Consider the following 23,380-nt stretch of genomic DNA (forward strand, 5'->3'; position numbering starts at 1 on the left):
TGACACATCCCAGGTAGCCTAGTTGCAGCCTTTATATAACCTGTACCAAGCTCTGATAGGCCGATGTGGTAAATCATAGGCGGGAACTTACCCACTTGACTACACTAGCATATTGGATCAACATGACCTCTGTTTTTTTAAAACTAACAAGGTTTTTAATGGCTTTATTTGCAGAACACAAGTGAGAAAAAAAAAATATTCAATAGACAATCTACTGTGTTCATTTTCATCTATATTGCCATGATAATAACAACTTTATCTAAGGTATCACCTAAGGAATTTTACTAAGCCAAATGTATAAATTACCACCATGTAATATTATCAACATGATAAAACTATTTACAAAGTCGGACTTACATTCGATTGAGTGGTCAGTGATGGTTGACTAATGGACTGTAAATAAATTTGCCACCATTGGAACAGTGTTAAAAGGCATTCGCTACAAAAAAAGCAATCTAAGCAAGTAAAATGTCTTATCTAATTCATTTCAATCTACTTTTTCTTAATACAAGATTAAAATAAACAAAAGATTAATATTATTTAAGATATTTTTTAGAGATAGGGAAAAAAATTACCTCAGATATAAACAATCCTGTACAGAGCGCAGAAGTTTCATTACATAATCAAAAATTGTGTGTTATATATATGTATGTTATATAAACCTTTGACCCGCCTTTTTCTCTAAACTCTGTGACCAAATTGATGTCAATCCCACTCATTAAAAAGGCTTACACCAGTTTCACCATAAGTGCTAATTAGTAGCCCACATACTTGCAGCGACTCAACCCGTGCGCTCACTGTCAAGTTAATTCTTGAGACTTTGAAGAAATTTTTACAGGCAGTAAAATGTCACAGTTTCTTTCTCATCCCACATGGCGCACTCTGTACTATTTACACATTTTCATGTGATATGGTAAATTAATTGCTAATTAGAAATAATAGAAAAAAATAGAAAGAATAATTGAGGCTGATGACAGAGTTATGTGCTGCTCAAAAAGTTAGTTTTTTAGTTAAGTTAAATGTTAACCCCTTGCATTTGAAATTAGTTTGCATTTTTTAAATGCTTGGTTTTTAAGTGAAAAAACTAATGTAATAAGGAATAGGCTACATTTCATTAAAAAAAATTAAAGAGGTAAAATTGTAACAAAAAGTTAGTGGAAAAATGTCAAATTAACCTAGGATATTTATAAAATATTTGCTGGTCACCCTGCTGAAAAAACAGCATAGACCAGCATAGCTGGTGATCATCTTGACCAGCAATTATACCAGCATACCAGCAATGTTGTGTTTTGGTGCTGGTATGCCGGTGAAAAGCATACATTTTGCTGGTATGCTGGTGACCAGCATACATTGTCTACTGACAGGTAAATGTTCTCATTTTAAACATAACATCTGATAAGTCTAAAATATTTTGTGCCTATTTTCTTTGCGTCACAAGCATGTAAAAACAGCACAAATGCTAAAATATTGTGTTTTTAATTTTTTAGTTGAGAAATATTTAGGTTGAGTTTTACTCACTTACTCATTGTCTATACTGCTTTATTCTGTATATTCTGTGCAAGAATTCTTTGCTTCTATGAAGTTTGCATGTTCTCCCTGTGCTTGGTGGGTTTCCTCCAGGTACTGAGTCTCCTCCAACAGTCCAATGTCATGCAGTTTTTTTTTATTTTTGTTTCCAAATTGCCAGTAGTGTGTGAATGAGTGTGTTAGTGTGTGTTGTATGTGTGTGTGCCCAGCAATGGATTGGTACTCCACCCTAAGGCTCCTGGAATAGGCTCCAGGACCCCAGACAGGTTGATTTTTAATAAAATAAAATAGGAAAGTCTCAATGTACAATTGCACTGTCATTTAGTTATCTAATCAGATAATCTTGTGCAGCAGAACAATGCAAAAAAATTTACAGAGACACATGATTTTTGTGATTTTGGGGCATAGAGGTTGGTAACTGCTCATCACCTAGGAATTTTACACACAACATTCTATACTTTTTTTTCCTAGAATGATCACAGGGAAGTTGCTAGTTTTCACTGCCAATGCCTCAGATTCTTATTAACACATTCTCATAGTACTGTACAGGCAAAAAAAAAATGCAATAAAAATGTAATAAGCAAATACGTAAGAGTCTGTTTTGGATTGTTATTGCAGTGATTTTCAGTTTTAACTAAATTTTTTTTTAACCATAATTTTTTTAGTAGCTTCCGATTTTAAACATCCATATCGTAAGATAGATTCTGTCTCTATGCAAAATAGGTTGCAGCAGTAGGTTTCAGAAGGGTCAAATTATTGAAATGCGTTAAGCAAAGAAAATAGCAAATAAACGTGCTGAATTATGTTAAACACAGTCCAACACATCAAAACTTAAAACTTGCATAAACATAAAAAGTGCTCAAATTACAAGGATCACTTAATTTGCCTGTGAAGTTGCGTTACAGAAAATAGATTAAAGCATTTACAGTTATGTGATTGAGCAATTCTGATTATGCACAATCCATCCATTTCCAGTGAGATTGATTTATCTCCCCCCACAGACTTCTTTAGTTGTATATATTTTGTAAATATTGTTTCTTTTGGTTGTTTTGATGCCCTTTTTTGTATAATACACTTTTGGTTCAATTTCAAAAGCTACACTTGATGCTGCGCGAAAGCGCTATGGGAAACGTCTCGTCGGGACCGGTTGTGAAGCATGTGTGTGTCAAACATCCCAAAATTTTTGCCATATACTGTATAACCTCGGTCAGATGACCTCATTCGATTAGGTGCACCTGGAAGATAGGCATGAACCGGAAACATCCTCAGATCTTTTGAAAATAGGAAGTGTCTTATTACTCACCAGAAAGATGGCAGAGTTAGACACGAGTCCGTCCCTCTGTGTAGAAGAATATCTCGCTGAGGGCGATCTCCTCGCTTTCTGTTTTCAGTGTTTGGGGGAAGAGCACGATATCTTTGGCTTAAGGGAGCGGGTAAGTATTGCGATTTCTCCCTATTAAAGACCCTTTGTAATCGGGTTTGCCGTTTCTTAAAACGAAACCGTGAGCCACGACGCATTTTTCGCGTGCTTATCTGGCAGAAGCGCACAAGACAGAATTTTCTATTTCTCTCGCGCTCTCTCTAGGTCATGCGTGTTTTACCTTCCACTTTTCAAGCATGCTTCGGCGCTTCTTGTGAAGAGGGGAAGAACTTTCTCTCTCACTTCCATGAAGTTGGAAACTATCACTTTAGAGTTGTTGTTAGAGGTTGTAACGCGCGGTCTAACGCGTACTGTACACCTAGATTCGCTGTAAAAAATAAATAAAATAAATCCTCCAAACGCTCAAGTTTAGATGACAAGTGCCTGTCGGGTGGCTGTAAGAGGGGCCTCAATGATGGCCCCTCCCCCCTCCTGGCAACTTTCATGAGTTAACTCTATGGAATAAGCTGTATTTATCCCGTGTTTTTGTGCTATTGACACTGATTTGTTCCAATGTCAAAGCACAGTCCTTTATGATGATATCCCAGATCAGAGAGACGCTTGTGGGCTATCTCTCTCCTGGGAGCTCATCCTCCCGGGAAAAATCCCCACTCCCCACCAAGCGTGTAGACTAACATCTTCGTTGGTGGGAGAAGATTTTTTAGGCAGCAGGTCAGCCTGGTGCTGTCCTGCACACAAGGGCTTTGCAGGCATAGCAGACTGACCTACTGAGAGCTGAGCACTGGCAGGAGGCCGTGGTTCAATCTCCGCCACCACTGGTGTTTGGAGGAGCAGTGGTCTCCAGCAAAATGTTAGGTGTTCGGTCCCTTCCTCCCATGTTCAGGATGCCGAACATCTAACACACCCACCTAGCCAAAGTGTAAAAATTTGCGCACCTTTTAGAAAGGCCGGCAGCGGGGAACCTACTGCCAGGTATGTCTGTTTAGGTACGAAGCACTGTGAAAGACCAGTACCCTCAGGAGGTTCCGACAAAGTGTTTTAGGACACTGAACACCTAACAGCCACCACCCTCACCACCACTTCCTCTCCTAGCTAAATGACAAAGCTATCGCCCCTTCGGAGAAGCTGGCAGCATCTAAGCTACCCTGGCTACAGGATTCAATCATTGTGTTTCAACGGCGTGGGTTTTCCACTTCTGTGAAACCACAGTGAGCACCTCTGTTAATTTAAATGACAGGCTTGCTGGAAAAAGGGGCCATAGCACATGTTCACCTCTCAGACAGAACCATTCGGCGTCAACACGTTGCCCTAGCTAGCCTTATTTTCTTAGGGTGGAGTCTTAACGCCACAGAAAGCGTCCTTCTTCCTACATGAGGTATGACGTTGAGTGTCATGCAGAATCCGACTGCAATGTGGGCTGTCTCCTGCGCGTGCCGGATCCATTATAGCACCCTAAAGGAGTCCAAGCTAGGCCAGGAGGTAACTTTACCACTTCTAGAGTGGTTTCAGTGGTGGCTAAGTGCCGGCGGATTTCATCCAAGTGCCAATCCCAAGAGGGAATAAGGGTTACGCAACAAGAGCTTCGTACCCTTTCTATGTGGTTCAGACCCCGGTCTTTGACTCTGGGTCCCACTCTAGGTCCGTGTTGTCGTCGCAGATTGCTAACGACAGAAGTTTTCCCTCACAGGCTGGGGTGCGGCCTTAGATGGCCGTCCAGCCCAAGGGATCTGGAGAGGTCATCTTCTCGCCTGGCACATCAATTGCCTTGAAATGATGACTCTATTTCTGGCCCTGAAATACTCCCTTCAGCAGCTGAGAGGCAACAAGGGTTTCGTACCCTTTCTATAGAGCTAGCACCTTGTCATCGACATGTCATCCTAGCTCACCTTGTTTTCTTTAGGATGGAGTCTCAACGCCATGGAAAGCGTTCTCTTTCCTACACAAAGTATACATTGAGTGTCATGTGGGATCTGTGTAACTTTTACCGCTTTAGTGGTGCCTAAGTGCCTGGGGATTTCATCCAAGGGCCAATCCTCAGAGGCAATAAGGGTTACGCCCCGAGAGCTTCGTACCCCCTCTATGTGGTTCAGACCCTCGTCCTTGACTCTGGGTCCCACTCTAGGTCTGTGCTGTCGTCGCAAGTTACTAACGGCAGACAGTTTTCCCTCATGAGCCGGAGCGCGGTTTTAGATAGTCGTCCAGCCCAAGGGATCTGGAAAGGTCATCTTCTCGTGTTGAATATCAACCGACTTGAATTGATGACTTTATATCTGGCCCTGAAATACTCCCTCCAACAATCAGGAGGCTAGCACAGATGGACAACATCATGGTAGTCTTGTCAATATCACCCGGGCAGACTAGATTTGCGGCGTTAGGGAAACTAGTGCACTAGGTTCTGCTTTATGGACAGAACAATTCTGTCCCTCAGGGTCATTTACATTCCAGGACATAAAACATGTAGACCCAGTCCACTGCCAAACTGTTTCAGTGCTGGAAGTTTCTGCAGGGAGAACTAACCTCGAGCTGGTGCCCTAGTACATTCGGAACGTATGCAGCCGGTATTTCGGCCTACGTCCTGACTGAGGGGGTTTGTGGGAAGCACCCCTTAGTTGCCGGCTTATTCGCGGGCCTCATTAGCCTTTCTCTGGTGCTTAGGCTGTGCCAATTGGCTAGCTAGAGCTATTCTGCATCCTTGCCCAACTATTTTCCGCAGTTGTTCTTGAAGCCTCTGTCCTCCGTCGTTACAGCTCCGGAGCAGTAAGACTTCATTCGCTGTGTCTAGTTCATGCTCTTCAAAATTTACAGCACACCACCGCACTAGCCAGTGTCGTGAATCAGAGCAGGTTTCATATGTCATGGGGCCGCGGCCGAAGGGCAGCCACCACTGGACGAGTCGGTGAGAGATTCTAGTGCCCTAGCCTATGAGGCGCATGGCACACTTCGCCTCTAGTGTTTGGGGCCATTTGACCAGGAAGCTTGCCTCATTAATTGCTCTGGCAAGAGGGGTTTCCAAGTATGTCTAAGACTCCTTGGGGGGACTGTGCGCACACTACACAACCCTGGGGGTCCAGACACTTGCAGCGCGGCGGACTGGGTATTCTTGAGTGTAGCTTTTGAAAGGGAACGTTTCGGGTTACTTTGCTGTAACCCTGTTTCCTAAAAAAGCGGAAACGAGATGCTGCGCTCCAATGTCGCACTGCATGGGTGACTGGACATCCTTCAGACGAAATTGACCTGAGGATGTTTCCGGTTCATGCCTATTTATAACCTCCAGGTGCACCTAATCGAATGAGGTCATCTGACCGAGGTTATATATGCCAAAAATTTTGGCGTTTGACACACACATGCTTCACAACCGGTCACAACGAGACGTTTCCCATAGCGCTTTCGCGCAGCATCTCATTTCCGCTTTTTCAGGGAACAGGGTTACAGCACAGTAACCTGAGACGTTTGGTTTAAATCAGGGGTGTCAAACATACGGCCTGCGGGGCGAATACAGCCCTCTAAGGCGTCCAGTACGGCCCGCGGTATGATTTAAACAATAATATTTAATATAAAATCTTTTTCATTATCAATATTATTATTAGTAGTAGTATTAAATAAAGTCCATGTCCAGGTATTCGCTGTAATATTGTGTTTGGTTTTATAATTTTTTTTATTTTATCATTGATCATTTAACTGCTCTTCTATTGCACTTCCCCCAAAATCTTTTACACGCATGCACATTCTAAATTGCCGCCTAAATCAAATTTCTTCGGCTATTTGAAGATCTGTGGCAAGCACTCGCGATTTAAAAAAAAATGATCAATAAAAGAATTGATCTGGAAGGGTGGATGTTTCAGGAGAAATGGAAAGAGAAGTCAGGTGTCAGGAAGCAGGAGTTAATAGCATTATGCGTACGTATGTATACTTGCGTATGTCAAACCTCATCTAGATTTTTATTTGTTAAAGAAAATTTCTCATTTGTAGTGTATAGTTAATGTTTATATCCAAAGTAAATTATTTTTTTTTATTTGCATTAACCATAAAAAAATTATTTTTGTATATGATTTTTTCTAAACTATTGAGTTGTTAAAGGCAGTTTTTTTAAATTGTGAAGTGTTTTTCTAGTTTGTAATAATATATATTGTAGCCTATAGCTTCATATTTAATGTAACTGTCTGTACACAGAGTCTGCAGCATTTTTTTATTTCTTATTTTATCATTACTAAAAAGTATCTGACAAGTAATATTCATGTTCAAAGGAAAGGATTTTGCTCGCCATTACTTGGCATTGTTTTTTCCCAAAAAAGGAATGAGTGTTAATGAACAGTTTCTGAGGACTTACAGAATATAGTGTATTTGTTGTAATTTGATGCACTATGATTAAAAGAAACAAAAAACTAATTCGGCCCACACATGGTCACATTTCTTCTCGTCCGGCCCTCATCCTAATATAAGTTTGACACCCCTGGTTTAAATAGTCATTGTGGTAGCTTTCTTGCTTGTGGAGTTTTAAAGCATTGCCAACACCAAAGACAAGGCCTTTTTATTAGTGTAATTCAGTTTATAATATTATTCTGATCATTACACTGTAGTGAAGTGATTCTTTCAAGTCTAGTACTTGTATATTGTAGTTTATTGTTATTCATCTAACACTTAGATATATTATAAATTGTATTAATAGTTCTTTTGATTTTGTATTTAAAGTTGCATCTTAAAGTGCTTCCTGCCTTTATTATATTATTGATCTGTTATTTAAAGTAGATTCTGTTACTTCAATGTTCTTTATTTAGTCCTGTCTAATATTTTTACCTCTAATCTTGCCACATTTCTTGTACCTGCTCTCACTCTAGCACTTGATCACCCTTGTTGATCTGTTGCTCATAAAACTCGTACTGATGGGTCATTTCTTTGTTCATCAGAATACAGTATGTTTCTAACTTTGTTTCTCTGCCTCTACTGCATATTCGGATGTCTGAAACCTGTTTTGTCTTGGCCTGTAGTCTTGTATGGTAGGGGTTCCTTCTGCCATTATTTAGGTGGTACCATGTCACTTTGCTGTGGGTCATCTTTCCAGCTAAGGTTATAGCTAACACTACCATATAGTGATCCCACTTTTCTAGGCTCATTCAACATTCTATTGAAGACTTTGACATTCTTTAAATTCACATGGTCTTTCACCTTTTGGAGTAGAGCTTGATGTGTTTCACATAGTTGCCAAACTCACTTCTAGTGAGTTAAGACATAGCTTCCTGTTTGTATATTGTTACTGCAAAAGTTCCTCGTTTGTATCAGCAAATTATACAGCCTTTTCCATTATACAAAACAATAACTAGTTTTTACGTTTTAACACTATTGGACTTTTGCCTTTTCTGTTTTTTTGCACTTTTTGGAGAATGCGCATATCCCTTGAAACAGGTTCGACCTTAAGTGCACGGGCGACACCATAAAACACGGACACTAGGCGAGGTCTTACAGGAAAAAGGGTCATTTATTTGGAAAAATGGGAAAGGAAAGGGTTAAAAAGGGTTGGCAGTGCCCCGCTGGCATGCATCCTAGACCTCCTGCCTGGCAGTTCAAACCTGGCATCCTTCTACCGATATATTTACCATTTCTCCTCTAAACATGTCCAAACCACCTTAATCTGGCCTCTCTGACTTTATCTCCAAAACATCCAACATGGGTTGTCCCTCTGATGAACTCATTCTTGATCCTATCCATCCTTGTCACTCCCAAAGAGAACCTCAACATCTTCAGCTCTGCTACCTCCATCTCTGCCTTCTGTCTTTTCTTCAGTGCCACTGTCTCTAAGCCGTAGAGCATAGCTGGTCTCACCACTGACCTGTACGCCTTTCCTTTCATTCTCGCTGATACTCTTTTATTGCACAACACACCTGAAACTTTTATCCACCCATTACAATCTGCCTGTACCTGCCTCTTCATCTCCTTTCCACACTCTCCATTGTACTGAACTGTTAACCCTAAGTACTTAAAGTCCTGCACCTTCTTTACCTTTGCTCCCTGTATCCTCACCGTTCCTCTTGGGTTCCTCTCATTTACACACATGTATTCCGTCTAACGGCTAACCTTCATTCCTCTGCTTTCCATAGCATACCTCCACCTCTCCAAATTTTCTTCCACCTGTTCCTTGCTCTCGCTACAAAGCACAATGTCATCTGCAAACATCATAGTCCATGGAGACTCCTGTCTAACCTCATCTGTCATCCTGTCCATAACAGAGCAAACAAAAAGGGGCTAAAAGTCGATCCTTGATGCAGACCTACCTCCACCTTGTTCTTCTGGAATCCTATCACTCTCCGAGATCTTATTAAACAAACATCCTCTTCTAAGAACAACAAGCAGAATCCATCTCTGAACAACAAAACTCTGACTTAGGTATGTTATCATGTATAATATTCAGCTTATTCAGTGTGTAGTGTGCAGGATGTTTAGACATACTTCCTCAGTGATTAGTGATACCTTTATTTATTATAGGTGTGTATTAGTTAGCACTCTGACTGAGAAAATATTAGCGTTAGGGGAGGGCCATCCAGACTTTAAAAAGGGTTAGAAAGCGCAAAAATTTAATTCAATTTAATTCAATTCAATTTTATTTGTATAGCGCTTTTAGCAATTTTCATTGCCACAAAGCAGCTTTACACAGTCAAAAGAATTATTTAAGTTTGTATGAAATGTGAATTTGTATGAATCAAAATGGTCAGTTTGTCCCTGGTGAGCAAGCCGAGGGCGATAGTGGCAAGGAAAAACTCCCTGAGATGGTAATAGGAAGAAACCTTGAGAGGAACCAGACTCAACAGGAAACCCATCCTCATTTGGGTGAAACAGAAAGCAGTAAATGATCTGCATTTATACAGTGTGTAGGGTTTGAGGCAGTTCAGCTATAATAGCTGATGTTAATTGATGTTAATATGGAGTCCAGGTAGTTATTAAAGACCCAGGTAGACTTGTAGGAAGTTCCAGTCCTGAACTATCGAACTGTCAAGTCCCCAGAGAAACAGTTGCCAACACCAGTCAAGGCCAGAACCATTTTCTAGGTAGAGAGAATCATACCCAGACGCCAGACGCATCCCAGAGAGACACACGGGGCATCCATGTGACGAGATCTTCAGCCAGAAGCGGGGCACCAGGATGGGTCAGACAGGTCCGGAGGGCAGAGGGAGTCTGGATCACTGGCAGCTCAGGAACGACATGTGTAGCTCGACAGAGAGAGAGAAAGAGTGAAAGGGGAAGACAGGAGGAGTGAGGAAAGAGAAAGAGGGGGGGAAAGAGAAGAAGAGGAGAGATGGCAGTTAGGTATGGTCACAGTCACACAATGTATAATGTGAATGTATATTAACTGTAGCGTGCAAGCAGAGACTCCGGCAGGACTAACTATGACAGCATAACTAAAAGGGAGAGCCAGAAGGAAACACAAACATAAGGGCTTCCTGAGATGTAAAGCAAACAATCACCTCACCGTCAGCAAACCTGAGTGATCAATGAGAGTGAGGAAAACAGCATCCAAACATACCAGTTCACCATAATACTCTACGTCCATGAGTCCCCCAGATCTGCTCCTTTACCTATGGCAAATCTATTTATAAAAATGCTTGGCTAAATAAATAGGTTTTTAGCCTGGACTTAAACACTGAGACTGTGTCTGAGTCTCGAATACTATTTGGAAGACTATTCCATAATTTTGGGGCTTTGTAAGAAAAAGCTCTGCACCCAGCTGTATTTTTCATAATACGCGGTACTGATGCATCCTTTGATCGAAGTAGGCGTGGCGGATCGTAAGACACAAGCAGTTCGCTCAGGTACTGCGTCGCGAGACCATTTAATGCTTTATATGTCAAGAGTAGTATTTTAAAATCAATGCGAAATTTCACAGGGTGCCAATGCAGTGAAGATAAGATAGGGGTGATGTGCTCATATCTTCTGGTTCTAGTGAGGACTCTCGCTGCTGCATTCTGGACTAGCTGAAGCTTATTTATGCATCTAGCTGAACAACCAGACAGTAAGGCATTACAATAGTCCAACCTAGAGGTGATAAAAGCATGAACTAGTTTTTCTGCATCGAAGTGTATTGTCAGCATAACAATGAAAACTAATACCATGCTTACGGATTATGTTGCCCAGAGGAAACATGTAAAGGGAAAAAAGCAGTGGACCTAAAACTGAACCCTGCGGAACGCCAAACTCCACTAGAGAACATGCAGAATATTCACCATTTAAGTCTACATACTGATAATGATGGGTCAGATAGGATCTGAGCCAGGAGAGGGCTGTACCCTTAATTTCTACTAAATTTTCTAATCTGTGAAGAAGAATAGCGTGATCAACGGTGTCAAAAGCTGCACTGAGGTCGAGTAATACAAGCATAGTTACACAACCCTGATCAGAGGCCAATAGGATGTCATTTACTACTTTAACGAGTGCTGTCTCTGTACTGTGATGAGGCTTAAATCCTGACTGATACAGTTCATGTATGCCATTTCTATGTAGATATGAGCATAGCTGCTCCGCTACTATCTTTTCCAGAATCTTAGAGATAAAGGGGAGGTTTAATATTGGCCTGTAACTGGACAGCTGACAGGGGTCGAGGTCAGGTTTCTTAATTATTGGTTTGATAACTGCTAATTTAAAAGATTTTGGAACATAACCAATGCTGAGTGAAGAATTAATTATTCTCAACAGGGGTTCTGTTATTGCTGGTACTATCTGTATAAGAAAATGTGTCGGTACAGGATCGATACAGGTTGATGAATTTGCAGAAGAGATAAGTGAAATTAGTTCATTCTCTTCAAGGGGAGTAAAGTATTCTAGGTTCTGATCTGACATGGCTAGATTAACATCTGCATCAATTACATTGTTCAGTTTCAAAACCTCAATTTTATGCCTAATATTTACAATTTTATTATTAAAAAAGTTCATGAAGTCCTCACTATTGCATGATGTTATTGTGGAGATTTCTGCAGTGGTCTTATTTCTGGTTAATTTGGCTACAGCATTAAATAAGAATCTAGGATTATTTTAGTTATTTTCTATAAGAGTGGAGAGATATGTTGATCTAGCTACACTAAGAGCTTTTCTATAGTTCAGGATGCTCTCCTTCCATGCTATTTGAAATACTAGCAATTTAGTTTGACGCCTTTTACGTTCTAATTTCCGAGTGGTCTGTTTTAAAGTGCGCATGTGATCGTTATACCAAGAAGCAAGTTTCTTATCTCTAATAATTTTTCTTTTAACTGGAGCTACATTATCTAAGGTATAGCGAAATGTCGACTCTAAATATTCAGTGGCCTGAACGAGTTCTGTGGGGTCAGATGGTGATCTAATCGAAGTTGGGAACTCTGGGAGATTACTGATAAAACTCTGTTTGGTAGTTGATGTGAATGTACGTTTCATACGGTAGCGCGGCGCTGTGCGTACATTATTACTGTGACACACTTAAATTGAGACAAGATAGTGATCTGAGATAACTTCAGATAGTGGAATTGTGAATAAATTTCTTATACTTAATCTGAATAATATTATTAAATCTAAAGTGTGACCTGCTTTATGAGTGGGTCCTACTACACACTGATTTACTCCTACCGAGTCCAGTATGGACATAAATGCTGTTCTGGATTTATTACTACTCTTGGATTTAACGGCTTTAAACTTTTGCTTTCGTTTCCCGACTACGGCCCAGCTTCACGACTCGGCACTGACACCACACTGACGGATTTCACAGCTCAGACCCACGCTCACTCGACTACAGCTTATCCTCACGTCTCAGCATTGACGCTACGCAGATGGATTTCACGGTTCAGACCCACGCTCACTTGACTAAGGCTTATCCTCAAGTCTCTGCATCGACGCTACGCATACGAATTTCATGGCTGAGTTCCCCCTGCTGACACAGCCACGCCCGTATGAAGCTCGACCAAAGCCACTTGCGTGGTGCTTCTGCACCTGCTCCTGGATCCCTCCACCAAGCCCAAGAGGCTCTTCGCCCCTGACAGAATAATCCAGCCAGCATGGATCCAGCAGGATTGGACAGAATGAGACAAGCACTGGAGAACCAAGGCGCGCTCCTTGGAAAACACCAGAGGAGCTCGCCACCGCCAGGCAGACGCTAGCTGATGTCACGGCCCGCGTGCAGCACCTCCAGATGCCTACAGCTTGGGGCATAAACCCATAGGCCCCGCGAGAGCCACGCCTACCAGCCACCCTGCACCTACGGAGGGGAACCGGGAACCTGTAGATCGTTCTTATCCCAATGTTCGCTGATCTTTGAACTGCAAGCCTCCACCTTCTCTTCAGAAAGGTCCCGGGTGGTCTACGTGATCACACTCCTCACTGGGAGAGCCCGGGAGTGGAGTACGGCCCTCTGGGACGCTCACAACCCATGCTGCGAGAGCTTCAAGAACTTTTCGGGGGAGATGAATAGGGTCTTCGACCGCTCTCACGTCGGCAGAGAGGCTGGGACCAGACCACTACACCTTTGCCAAGGGTCACGCTCCGCCTATGACTATGCCATTGAGTTTCGGACACTAGCCGCCTCTCGTGGATGAAACGACAGAGCCCTAGCAAACATTTTTCTAGAAAGGTTGTCTGAGGCACTCAAGGACGAGCTAGTCGCCCGCGAACTTCCCTCTGACCTCTACGAACTTTTGGATCTCGCAGGGAGGATTGACTCACGTCTTCGTTCTAGACGCCCTACCCGGAGGTCACTCCCCGCTAGGAGATCACCTCCTCCCAGAGCACCTCGCCCATCCTCTCCCCATCTCAGAGCAATCAGGAGGAGCCCATTCAGCTGGGTAGAACCCGCATCTCCGAACAGGAGAGACGCCGCCGCCTGGAAGGAGCCTGTTTCTACTGCGGTAGTTCCACTCACATCCTCCGGAGCTGCCCGGTGAAAGGAAACGCCCTCTAGTCAGACTGGGAGCCCTAGAGGGCGCCCCTCCCAACAGACTCCCAGAACATCGCCCCCTGCTGTCTGTAATGCTAATTGTGAATGGCCAAGCCCACTCCATTCAGGCTCTAGTGGACTCTTCTCGCAATGCTACTGTCAGGCTTCTCAGGATTCCCTGCACACCCCTGAGCACTCCACTGGCAGTCCAGGCCTTGGATGGGAGCTCCCTTCCTTCCATCACACACAGAATGCTTCCGCTCACTCTAAAGGCCGTCCAGAAATCATTCTAAGGAGATCTTTCTGTTTGTGATAAGGAAATCTCATGCCACCCTGGTCCTGGGCCTCCAGATAGACTGGACCAAGCTGGTCATCATGGGTTGGAGCCCCTCCTGTGCCACATCATGCCTTCGCTCAGCGCATCACACACTCCTCACCCCAGCCAAACCTGAGGAGATTCTGAATATTTCCAATGTCCCCACTGAGTATCATGATCTCAAGCAGGTCTTCAGCAAGACCCGGGCCATGTCGCTTCCACCACATCGACCGTGTGACTGCCCTATCGACCTTCTCCCAGGTTCATAACCCCCGAAGGGTCACTTATACTCCCTAAACCACCAAGAGAGAGGTGTCATGGACACCTACATCACAGAACCCCTAATCGCTGGAATCATCCGCCCGTCCTCCTCTCCAGCGGGGGCAGGATTTTCCCTTATGAAAAAAAAAGATGGGTCCCTACGCCTCTGTATCGATTATAGGGGTCTCAACGAGATCACCATAAAGAACCGGTACCCACTTCCACTCATGATCACCACCTTTGAATTTCTCCAGGGGGCTGGCATCTTCACCAAGTTAGATCTATGGAACGCCTATCACCTGGTCCGCATCAGGGAGGGGGACGAATAGAAGACAGCCTTCAACACCTCCATGGGACTTTACGAGTATTTGGTCGTTCCCTTCGGCCTGACCAACGCCCTCGCCGTCCTCCAATCTCTTGTTAACGACGTCCTGCGTGCCTTCCTGAACTTCTTCGTGTTTGTATACTTAGACGCCATCTTAATTTTTTCCCAAGGCCTGGAGGAACACCGGCGTCATGTTTGTCAGGTTTTACAAAGACTCTTGGAGAACCACCTCTATGTCTATGTTCCACGCACACTCCACCACCTTTTTGGGCTTTGTTATTTTCCCTTCCAGGATCGAGATGGAACCAGCCAAGGTCCAGGCAGTCTCCAAGTGGCCCACTCCGACCTCACGACGAGACCTACAACAATTCCTGGGCTTCGCCAATTTTTACCGCCACTTCATCCGGGGTTACAGCTCTGTCGCCGCCCCACACACCTCCCTGACCTCCACGAAGACCCGTTTCTATTGGAGCACAGGGGCGGAGAAGGCTTTCGCTGAGCTTAAGAGGAGGTTTGCCTCTGCTCCCATCCTCATTACCCCCGATCCTTCTCGTCAGTTCGTGGTGGAGGTTGACGCCTCCAACACCGGTGTCGGGGGCATTATCTTCCAAAGATCCGCCCAGGATAATAAAATGCACCCTTTTGCATACTATTCCCATCGCCTATACCCAGCCGAGAGGAATTATGACGTGGGAGACAGAGAACTCTTGGCCATCAATCTGGCACTGGAGGAATGGAGACATTGGCTAGAGGGAACTATGCTCCCATTTTTGGTGTGGACTGACCATAGGAATCTCGAGTACCTTCGTTCCGCCAAGAGACTTAACGCACGTCAAGCTCGATGGTCGTTGTTTTTTTCACGTTTTAACTTCGTTCTATCCTATCGGCCAGGCTCAAAGAACGTTAAGCCAGATGCCCTATCACGTCAGTTTCCCTCTTCTATGGATCCCACTCCATGCGACACCATTTTACCTTCCCCCTGTCTCATCGCAGCCTTGATATTTGAGATTTGACATCGAGACCAAGGTCCAGCAGGCCCTGACCCAAGAGCCCGGCCCAAGCAATGTTCCCCCAAATTGCCTCTTCGTCCCCGTCCGTCTACATCCTCAGGTGTTGGAATGGGCCCATGGTTCCCGTCTGTCTTGCCCCCCAGGGGCTGCCCGGACCCGCTTCGCTACCCAACAGCGATTCTGGTGGCCCAAGCTAGGAAGGGACGTCTCCAGGTCCGTGGCAGCCTGCGACATCTGCGCTCAAGCTAAAGTTCACAACCGACCATCTGCCGGCCTTCTCAGACTCCTACCGATTCTCCGCCCCTGTCCGATGGCAACACCTGCATCATAACTATAGTCGACCGCTTTTCGAAGTCAGTGCACCTCGTTCCACTTCCTAAGCTGCCCTCCGCCAAGGAGACTGCGGAGCAGTTAGTCCTCCACGTATTTCGCGTCCATGGCCTTCCAACAGACGTCAGCTCGGATTCACCTCAGTTTACCTCGGCTTTTTGGGCTGACTTCTACTCCCCTCTTCCATGCGACGGATCCACCCCATGTTTCACGTCTCATGTCTCATGTTTTTACATGTTATATCTACATAGAAATAGGAGTCACTCCTAGGAAAAGAAATAGCATGCACGAACTGTATCAATCAGGATTTAGGCCTCATCACAGCACAGAGATAGCACTTAATGGTAGTAAAGTAGTAAATTAACTCTTATTGGCCTCTGATCAGGGTTGCGTTACCAGCTTAATAAAGTTGAGCAATGTGTGAAGGACGTAAAAAATTCTGCTTAATCCTTATAAGACAGAAGTTTTAGTCATAGGACCACATGCAGCTAGAAGCAAGCTTTTTGATTACACTGTTACTTTAGATGGCCTTTCTGTTCCATCAGATGCAACAGTAAAAGACCTTGATGTGTTTATAGAAGCACATGTAAATAATATTACTAGGATAGCATTCTTTCACCTCAGAAATATTGCCAAGATAAGGAATATATTGTCACTAAATGATGAAGAAAAACTAGTTGTTTGCTTTTATCACCTTTAGGTATTACTGTCTGGTTGTCCGACTAGGTGCAAAAGAAGCTTCAGTTAGACCAGAATGCAGGAGCAAGAGTCCTCACTATAACCAAAAGATATGAGCACATCACCCCTATCTTATCCTCACTGCATTAGCTCCCTGTGAAATTTTGCATTTATTTTAAAATACTTCTTTTGATGTATAAAGCATTAAATGATCTCGCACCGCAGTATCTGAGTGAACTGCTAGTGTCTTATGATCCTCCACGCCTACTTCGATCAAAGGATGCAGGCTGCTCATCAGTACCACCTATTATGAAAACTACGGCAGAGGTTAGAGCTTTTTCTTACAAAGCCCCGAAGTTATGGAATAGCCTTTCAATTGATATTCAGGACTCAGACACAGTCTCAGTGTTTAAGTTTAGGCTAAAAACCTATTTATTTAGCCAAGCATTTTTGTAAATTGATTTGCCTTAGGTAAAGGAGCAGATCTGAGGGACTCATGGACGTAGACTATTATGGTGAACTGGTATGTTTAGATGCTGTCTTCCCCACTCTCATTGATCACTCAGGTTTGTTGATGGTGATGTAAGTGGTCACTTTACGTCTCAGGGAGCCCTCATGTCTATGTTTCCTTCTGACTCTCCCTTTTAGTTATTTTGTCATAGTTAGTCCTGCCCAAATCCATGCTTGCACTCTGCACTAAACATACATTTACAAATACACCTTATACATTGTGTGACAGTGACCATACCTAACTGTTATCACTCCTTTTCTCTCTCTCTCTCTCCCTCCCTCTCTCTTTCTTACTTTCCCCGTCTCTCTGTCGAGCTATACATGTCGCTTCTAAGCTCTAAGTGCTCCAGACCCTCTCTGCCCTCTGGACCTGTCTGACTCGTCTTGGTGTACCACTTCTGGTTGGAGATCTTGTTGCTTGGATGCCCCGTGTAGTCTTCCTGGGATGCATGTAGTGACTGGAAACAGTTTGACTTTTCCACAAAGACGGTCCTGGCCTGGCTGATGCAGACAGCTGCTCTCGAAGGACCCGCAACTGCAGTCGGTGGATAGTTCGGGACAGGACTTTCCTACAGTCTACCTGAGCCATCAATAACAAACAGGACTCCAAATTGACTTGCACACATCTCCTGTTATACTGAACCTGCAGCCTCCTAACACACAGTATAAATGCAGATCAATCCCTGTTATTTGTTATCACCCAAATGAGGATAGGTATAAATTGACTGAATGTTTCAAAACTGCTGAATCATCCTCTCATCAGCCAAAAAATGCTGATCCACAGCAGGAGGACTGCCAGCTAACACTGGTATGGCTGAAACAACTGAAATGGGACCATAAGCTTTAGTTGCAGCTAGCTGTAGCTTTAATCAAGCTATTAGCCAAGCTGACACCGTTCATGACTCCCATGACAACCATCTCACTCAGGTAAGGAGTCAATTCTCCAAACATCACTATGTTGTACCAGTTCTGCCATAAGAGCTTCGGTCTTAACAGGCCTCAATTGCTGCCTTAAAACAAAGCATTTTTTGTATTTTGTCCAGACACTTTTTAATTTTTCTTCCAAACCCACATACCATTGGCAGACAACCACAGCAGGTTTAGATCCTAATGACAACCACATGATAGAGATATTGAAAAGCCTTTTCGACGCTAGGTCTATAAAAGTTGCTACATCAAAAATCATGCAAGAATTCAGTTGCTGCAAAAGTTAGTCAATGACCAGTTCTAAAATAGTATTGCCCATGATGAAGCCAGGGCATCATCTTGTCATGCTAAAAAAAAAAAAAAAAGCCAAGTTCGACCCTGCAGACACCACCACACTACCACCATGTAGGTTAGAGTCACACATAAGGAGGTGCACAACAGTGAACAGACAGAGTGGTACGGGTTCAACTGGAATAAATAGGGAGACACACGAGGTAGACACAGGTGAACTTGATTTAGTGCTAGAGGAAATTAATGGAGAACAATTACACACGTAGACACACTAGGGGGAGACATAGCAACGGCTCAGTAATCCGGTGAGCCAGATCTTATTCCCCAGGGCTGAGGTGGTTTAGGTGTGACAATTTGCCTGTAATAATGCTAAAAACTGTCAGAGATCAACAATTTAAATCTTTAGAGAGAACCTGCTCAAAGACTTCACCAAGAGGAAAAAAAAGAATAAAACATGCACACTGAATCTCTCTCTCGCGCACACGCTCTTAAACTCATTTTTGTGCACTGAAAATCACTTTTGCCCATTTAAGATAATTTATGTTTGCACTCTTTCACTCTTCTGTGCGCTTACTGTCATAAGGCTACACTTGCACAAACTGCAGCAGAATTATAAGTCTGCAACTATTCCAGCCAACCAGAGACTAGAATCAGTGCAACACCAGCCAATTATCTGTTTCCTGTGTCTAATGTTTTATTGCTATATCTTATGTACTTTGCTTGTGGTATAATGCTCCATAGCTCTCTGCCTGTTTTCAGTCTCTGTGTAACAGCTAGAATCAACACACCAGGTTTAAACTAATTCTGTATCTGTATACTCGGATAATACTAATGTCTATCTGTGTTCAGACAACAGTTTAAATTTTAATTTGTGTTTTTGTGAACACGTTTTGTTAAACACAAATAAACTAAAGTAGTGCTTTTTTGTAACCTTGTGCAAATTAAATCTGTTGAACTCATGAATAAAATCTGCCTCATAATTACTGATGTAATGCTTTTTAAACCCATGTTATAGTATAGAAAATGCACTTAGCATTTGTAAATTATCCTAAACACCTTTAGTGTACTGGTAACACATTTGCAATACTGTAGTATAAAAGGTTGTGTGTTCTGTATGATATAATAAAGTATATTTGTATTAACCACAAAGTGTACTTTTTTAGTATTTGTAATTGACCAGAAGTATAACAGCATGCTACTGCTGCAATAAGAATTTACTCTTAGTATATTAATCATGTATTTTGTAACACAGTAAAAATAGCTGTAATGTACTTATAATACATTGAATATAAACTTAAATTGTATTAATTAATGTCAGGTTTGTAAGTTAGTACACACACAGCCATGTACTAAGTATACTTAAAGTCATCTCAATTTAGCACATAAAAGTTCACTAAATACACTTAAAGTTATGCTCTACTACAACCTAATTAGCACAAAGTTAGTATGTTGAAAATAGCACACTTCAAATTAACTAATACTGACAATTAATATGGCTGCAATTATACTTGGCACATTTTTTTTCACAAGGTGGGGGGGGTCAGACTGCTGTGTGAAGTCTTCTTCAGCACATCCCACAGATTCTGGTGGCTAAGCCGTGTGTAAAAATGATGTTTCATGCTTTCTGGACCACTCTTTCACAATTTGACCCAAGTAAATCCTGCCAATGTCATCTTGGAATATTCCCATGCAACCAGGAAAGAAAAAAAAATAATTGATGGAAAAACCTGGTCATTCAGTAAATTCCGGCAGTCAGCTGACCAATTTTTTTGCGCTTAGAGCTGATCAACATAAGCAATCTCAAATCACAACGTGATAGGTGTATTACTGTATTTAAGTTCTGCTATTGGTTTTTAATGATTGGATTCCACAAAACATTTAAGTGATCCCCATAAAAATTGTTCAAATCTTTTTTCTGACCACATTTTCTTCTCCAAGATGATGGTTCACATGCAGAGGACCAACTGTACCCAGCAACCACCATTGAGGGAGTTAATGTTGAAGTGGTGAGGATGTAAAAATACCTGGCCTGCAGCTGGGAGACAATCTTGACTTGACAGTGAACACAGACTATACAAAAAGGGTCAGAGTTGGCTAATTCTTCATAAGGAGATTTTTTTTTACACAAAAAAAAGCTCCTGGAGCAGTCAGTTGGCACTGGAGTGTTTTTGCATGATGTAGTGTGCTATGAAGGTCTAACTATATATTGATTCTATAAGGCTCTTTCTTCTTTTAAAATTGTGGCTCCTGAGTTTGTGGCCACAAAAGCAGCATAACAACAAAATAATAATTCTGCCTTTGTTGGAGGGAGGCGCGTGATGTGAATTTATTTACTAGACACAGAGACAGACACAATAACAAAACCTTAAACACAAGGCACACTATGACAATGGGATCCTTTATCTCAAGACTAGAGTCTCATTGCAACATAAAGAAACAAACTCAGGCACAAAATCCAAAACTCCCTTGTCACCTCAAGACAGGGTTATCCTTTCTTTGTCTTTTCACATTTTTTATTTTTCTCTTATCTTTTTCTTTTCAGATTTATCTTTTTTTGTTTTTTCACATTTCTTTTCAGCTTTCTCTTTTCACTTCCACTATTACCTGGTGCAACCTAATGCCCCCTTTCTATACAGATGTGTGTCCAGGCGTCGCACATTCCCCCTGATTTAGCATTATGGTGTTGTCATCTAGCAACCACGTGTGAGGGCAGCTGCAGGTCCACCTGACCAAAAACCTACACGGTAGTTGTCTAAAGGTTTGCTTGTCGCAAGACCTGTGGCATTACATAATAGCCATTCATGTTTTTTCCATGAAGTACCTGTGGCAGTAGGTTGTTATTATTATCACAAGTAGCTGGTTTCATGTACAGTTTTGTTTTTTTCTAGTTATGCAAGCTGAAGATATTCAGGCTTTATACGCATTCTACGTACAATACAAAAGTTTGACACTGTTATATACTCTCTATACATGCTTACCTAATTGTCAAGAATATACCTAAAAAAGAATTTGTCAAATTTCATTTGTTCTTTGTCAGTATAAACATAAGTGCCTGCTTTGCATTGTGCAATACAATACTATGAGCCTTGGAGTTCCGTCTTTGCTTTCAGGACAATGTGCAAATTATATGTCATATGCAAATCTACTCCATAAAAATGTAAAGTATACCCAATGGTTGCTGTAAGGTAAAGAATTTGGTATAAACATATATTGAGATTTATTTGTTTAAATGTCATTTCTGGGAATATATATTTTTTGTTTGGTTAATTTATCTTTTACAGTTTAAAAAACAATGATAAAAATCAATAAATGGGAAAAATTAAGATTATGTTTTCATTTAAAATCTACCTTAAACCCATAATATAGTCCCAAGCATGCTTTGTACACAGTAATGTGTCAAACATATTTATGTATACTGTATATTTACTACCAATATAATAAAACAATGCACTATATTAAATATAACATTATGTGGAAATTTAATCTCTTTTTTGCCGATATTTTACAGAGAAAATTGAGACATGTGGTTGGAAAAGATTTGGGAAAGGCAGGAAAATGCAGCAAAACAGTTAAATAACTGGAGAAATCAATCACATTATCAAATTGTTGATAATAATACTAAAAAAATCTTCTTCTTTCTTGATAGATACCTGTTGAAGAATTCCATCAGTCTCTTCCCACCAAACCTAATGCCCACAGTACAACAGCAGGAACAAATTCCAGGGCTGTGCTGACTCAAAGCAAATGAACTGTACAGGCTCTGTCCAAGTTGGGAAAAAAACATATACAGTGGCGTGAATGCCGAGACCCTGTCAACAATGCCAGAATGAATAGTATTTTAGCAGCTTTTCAGAAACAGAAAATTATTTTTAAGTAATTTATTATTTGTTTACTTTTTGTATTACTTTGGCAGAAAATTTCTTAAAATATTATAATACTTCCTAAGATCAATCACAAAAAGGATTTGCAATACAGAAATGTTCACTTTCTCAAAAGAATGTTAATTTATGCACTCAATAATTTTAGTATTGTAAACTCTTTTTTTTTGATTGATCTTGGGTAATATTCTAATATTTTAAGAAAGATAAAAGGCTTGAAACATTTTAAATGTAATGTTGTGGAGAGAGAGATTTACAGAAAGCAGACAAACACCTTATGGCTATAATTTTTTTTTTTTTTACAGCATTTTATGACTTTGCGTCAAAATGCGGATTTGAGAATACCACAAATAAGATGATTTGTGACCAGCTAATTGAACATGGTCTGGGTTCCCTATAATGCACATTCTTAGTGTGATAAAAGGACTCTTAAGATATATCTTAACAAAAGTTGATTACTTTTCTAAGTGTGTTTCTGTCCCTTAGGAGTCTTCTTAAGTCGCTGCCTCTTACGTCCGATGTTACAAGGCGCTCTGTCTACAATAAAGGTACTGAATTAGCTGACATCGGTTGCTCAGGAATCGATTTTTCACTCCTTTTGCATGACAGCGTTAAGACAGCATTTTTTATGCAAATTAAACACACAATTCTTAAAATAACGTTTATTTTGGCATCGGCTAACCTATCAGTAGCATGCCATAATAGACAAACATATAAATTAAATCTCCAAACTGTCGCTAATATTTTCATGTAACCTGTAGTAGCGGTAAAAAAAAAAAAAGCCCCGGGTATACAATCAGGGGCATTTCTAGGATTTTCAATTAAGGGGGGCTCAGCCCCCATAGATGTTTAACACATATTTGACTTGTTCAGAATCAGTACTCAGATGAGTCTTCTTGATCACACATGCTGTTTACCTATGTACAGGTACAATAAGAAAAATTACAGCATTAATTAACAATATAAACAACACACCTATGAGGCGTTTTGGATAAGAACGTCTGCCAAATGCTTAAATGTACATGTTCCTGAGAGGCTGCCCTTTCTGAGAACTGAACAGAGAACTG

General features: G+C 41.7%; 1 protein-coding gene across 1 annotated transcript in view; it reads left to right on the forward strand.

The window, feature by feature from the left end:
- Positions 1-22,270, forward strand: part of filip1l (filamin A interacting protein 1-like) — an 87,721-nt gene extending 65,451 nt beyond the window's left edge. Inside the window, exon 6 of the mRNA XM_053491316.1 lies at positions 22,082-22,270. Within this exon, the coding sequence (XP_053347291.1) occupies positions 22,082-22,183 (102 nt within the window). The 3' untranslated portion in view covers positions 22,184-22,270. The remainder of the gene's footprint in view (positions 1-22,081) is intronic.
- Positions 22,271-23,380: the final 1,110 nt, after the last annotated feature.

This window comes from Clarias gariepinus, chromosome 3 (assembly GCF_024256425.1).
Source record: "Clarias gariepinus isolate MV-2021 ecotype Netherlands chromosome 3, CGAR_prim_01v2, whole genome shotgun sequence".
NCBI classification, from domain to species: domain Eukaryota; kingdom Metazoa; phylum Chordata; class Actinopteri; order Siluriformes; family Clariidae; genus Clarias; species Clarias gariepinus.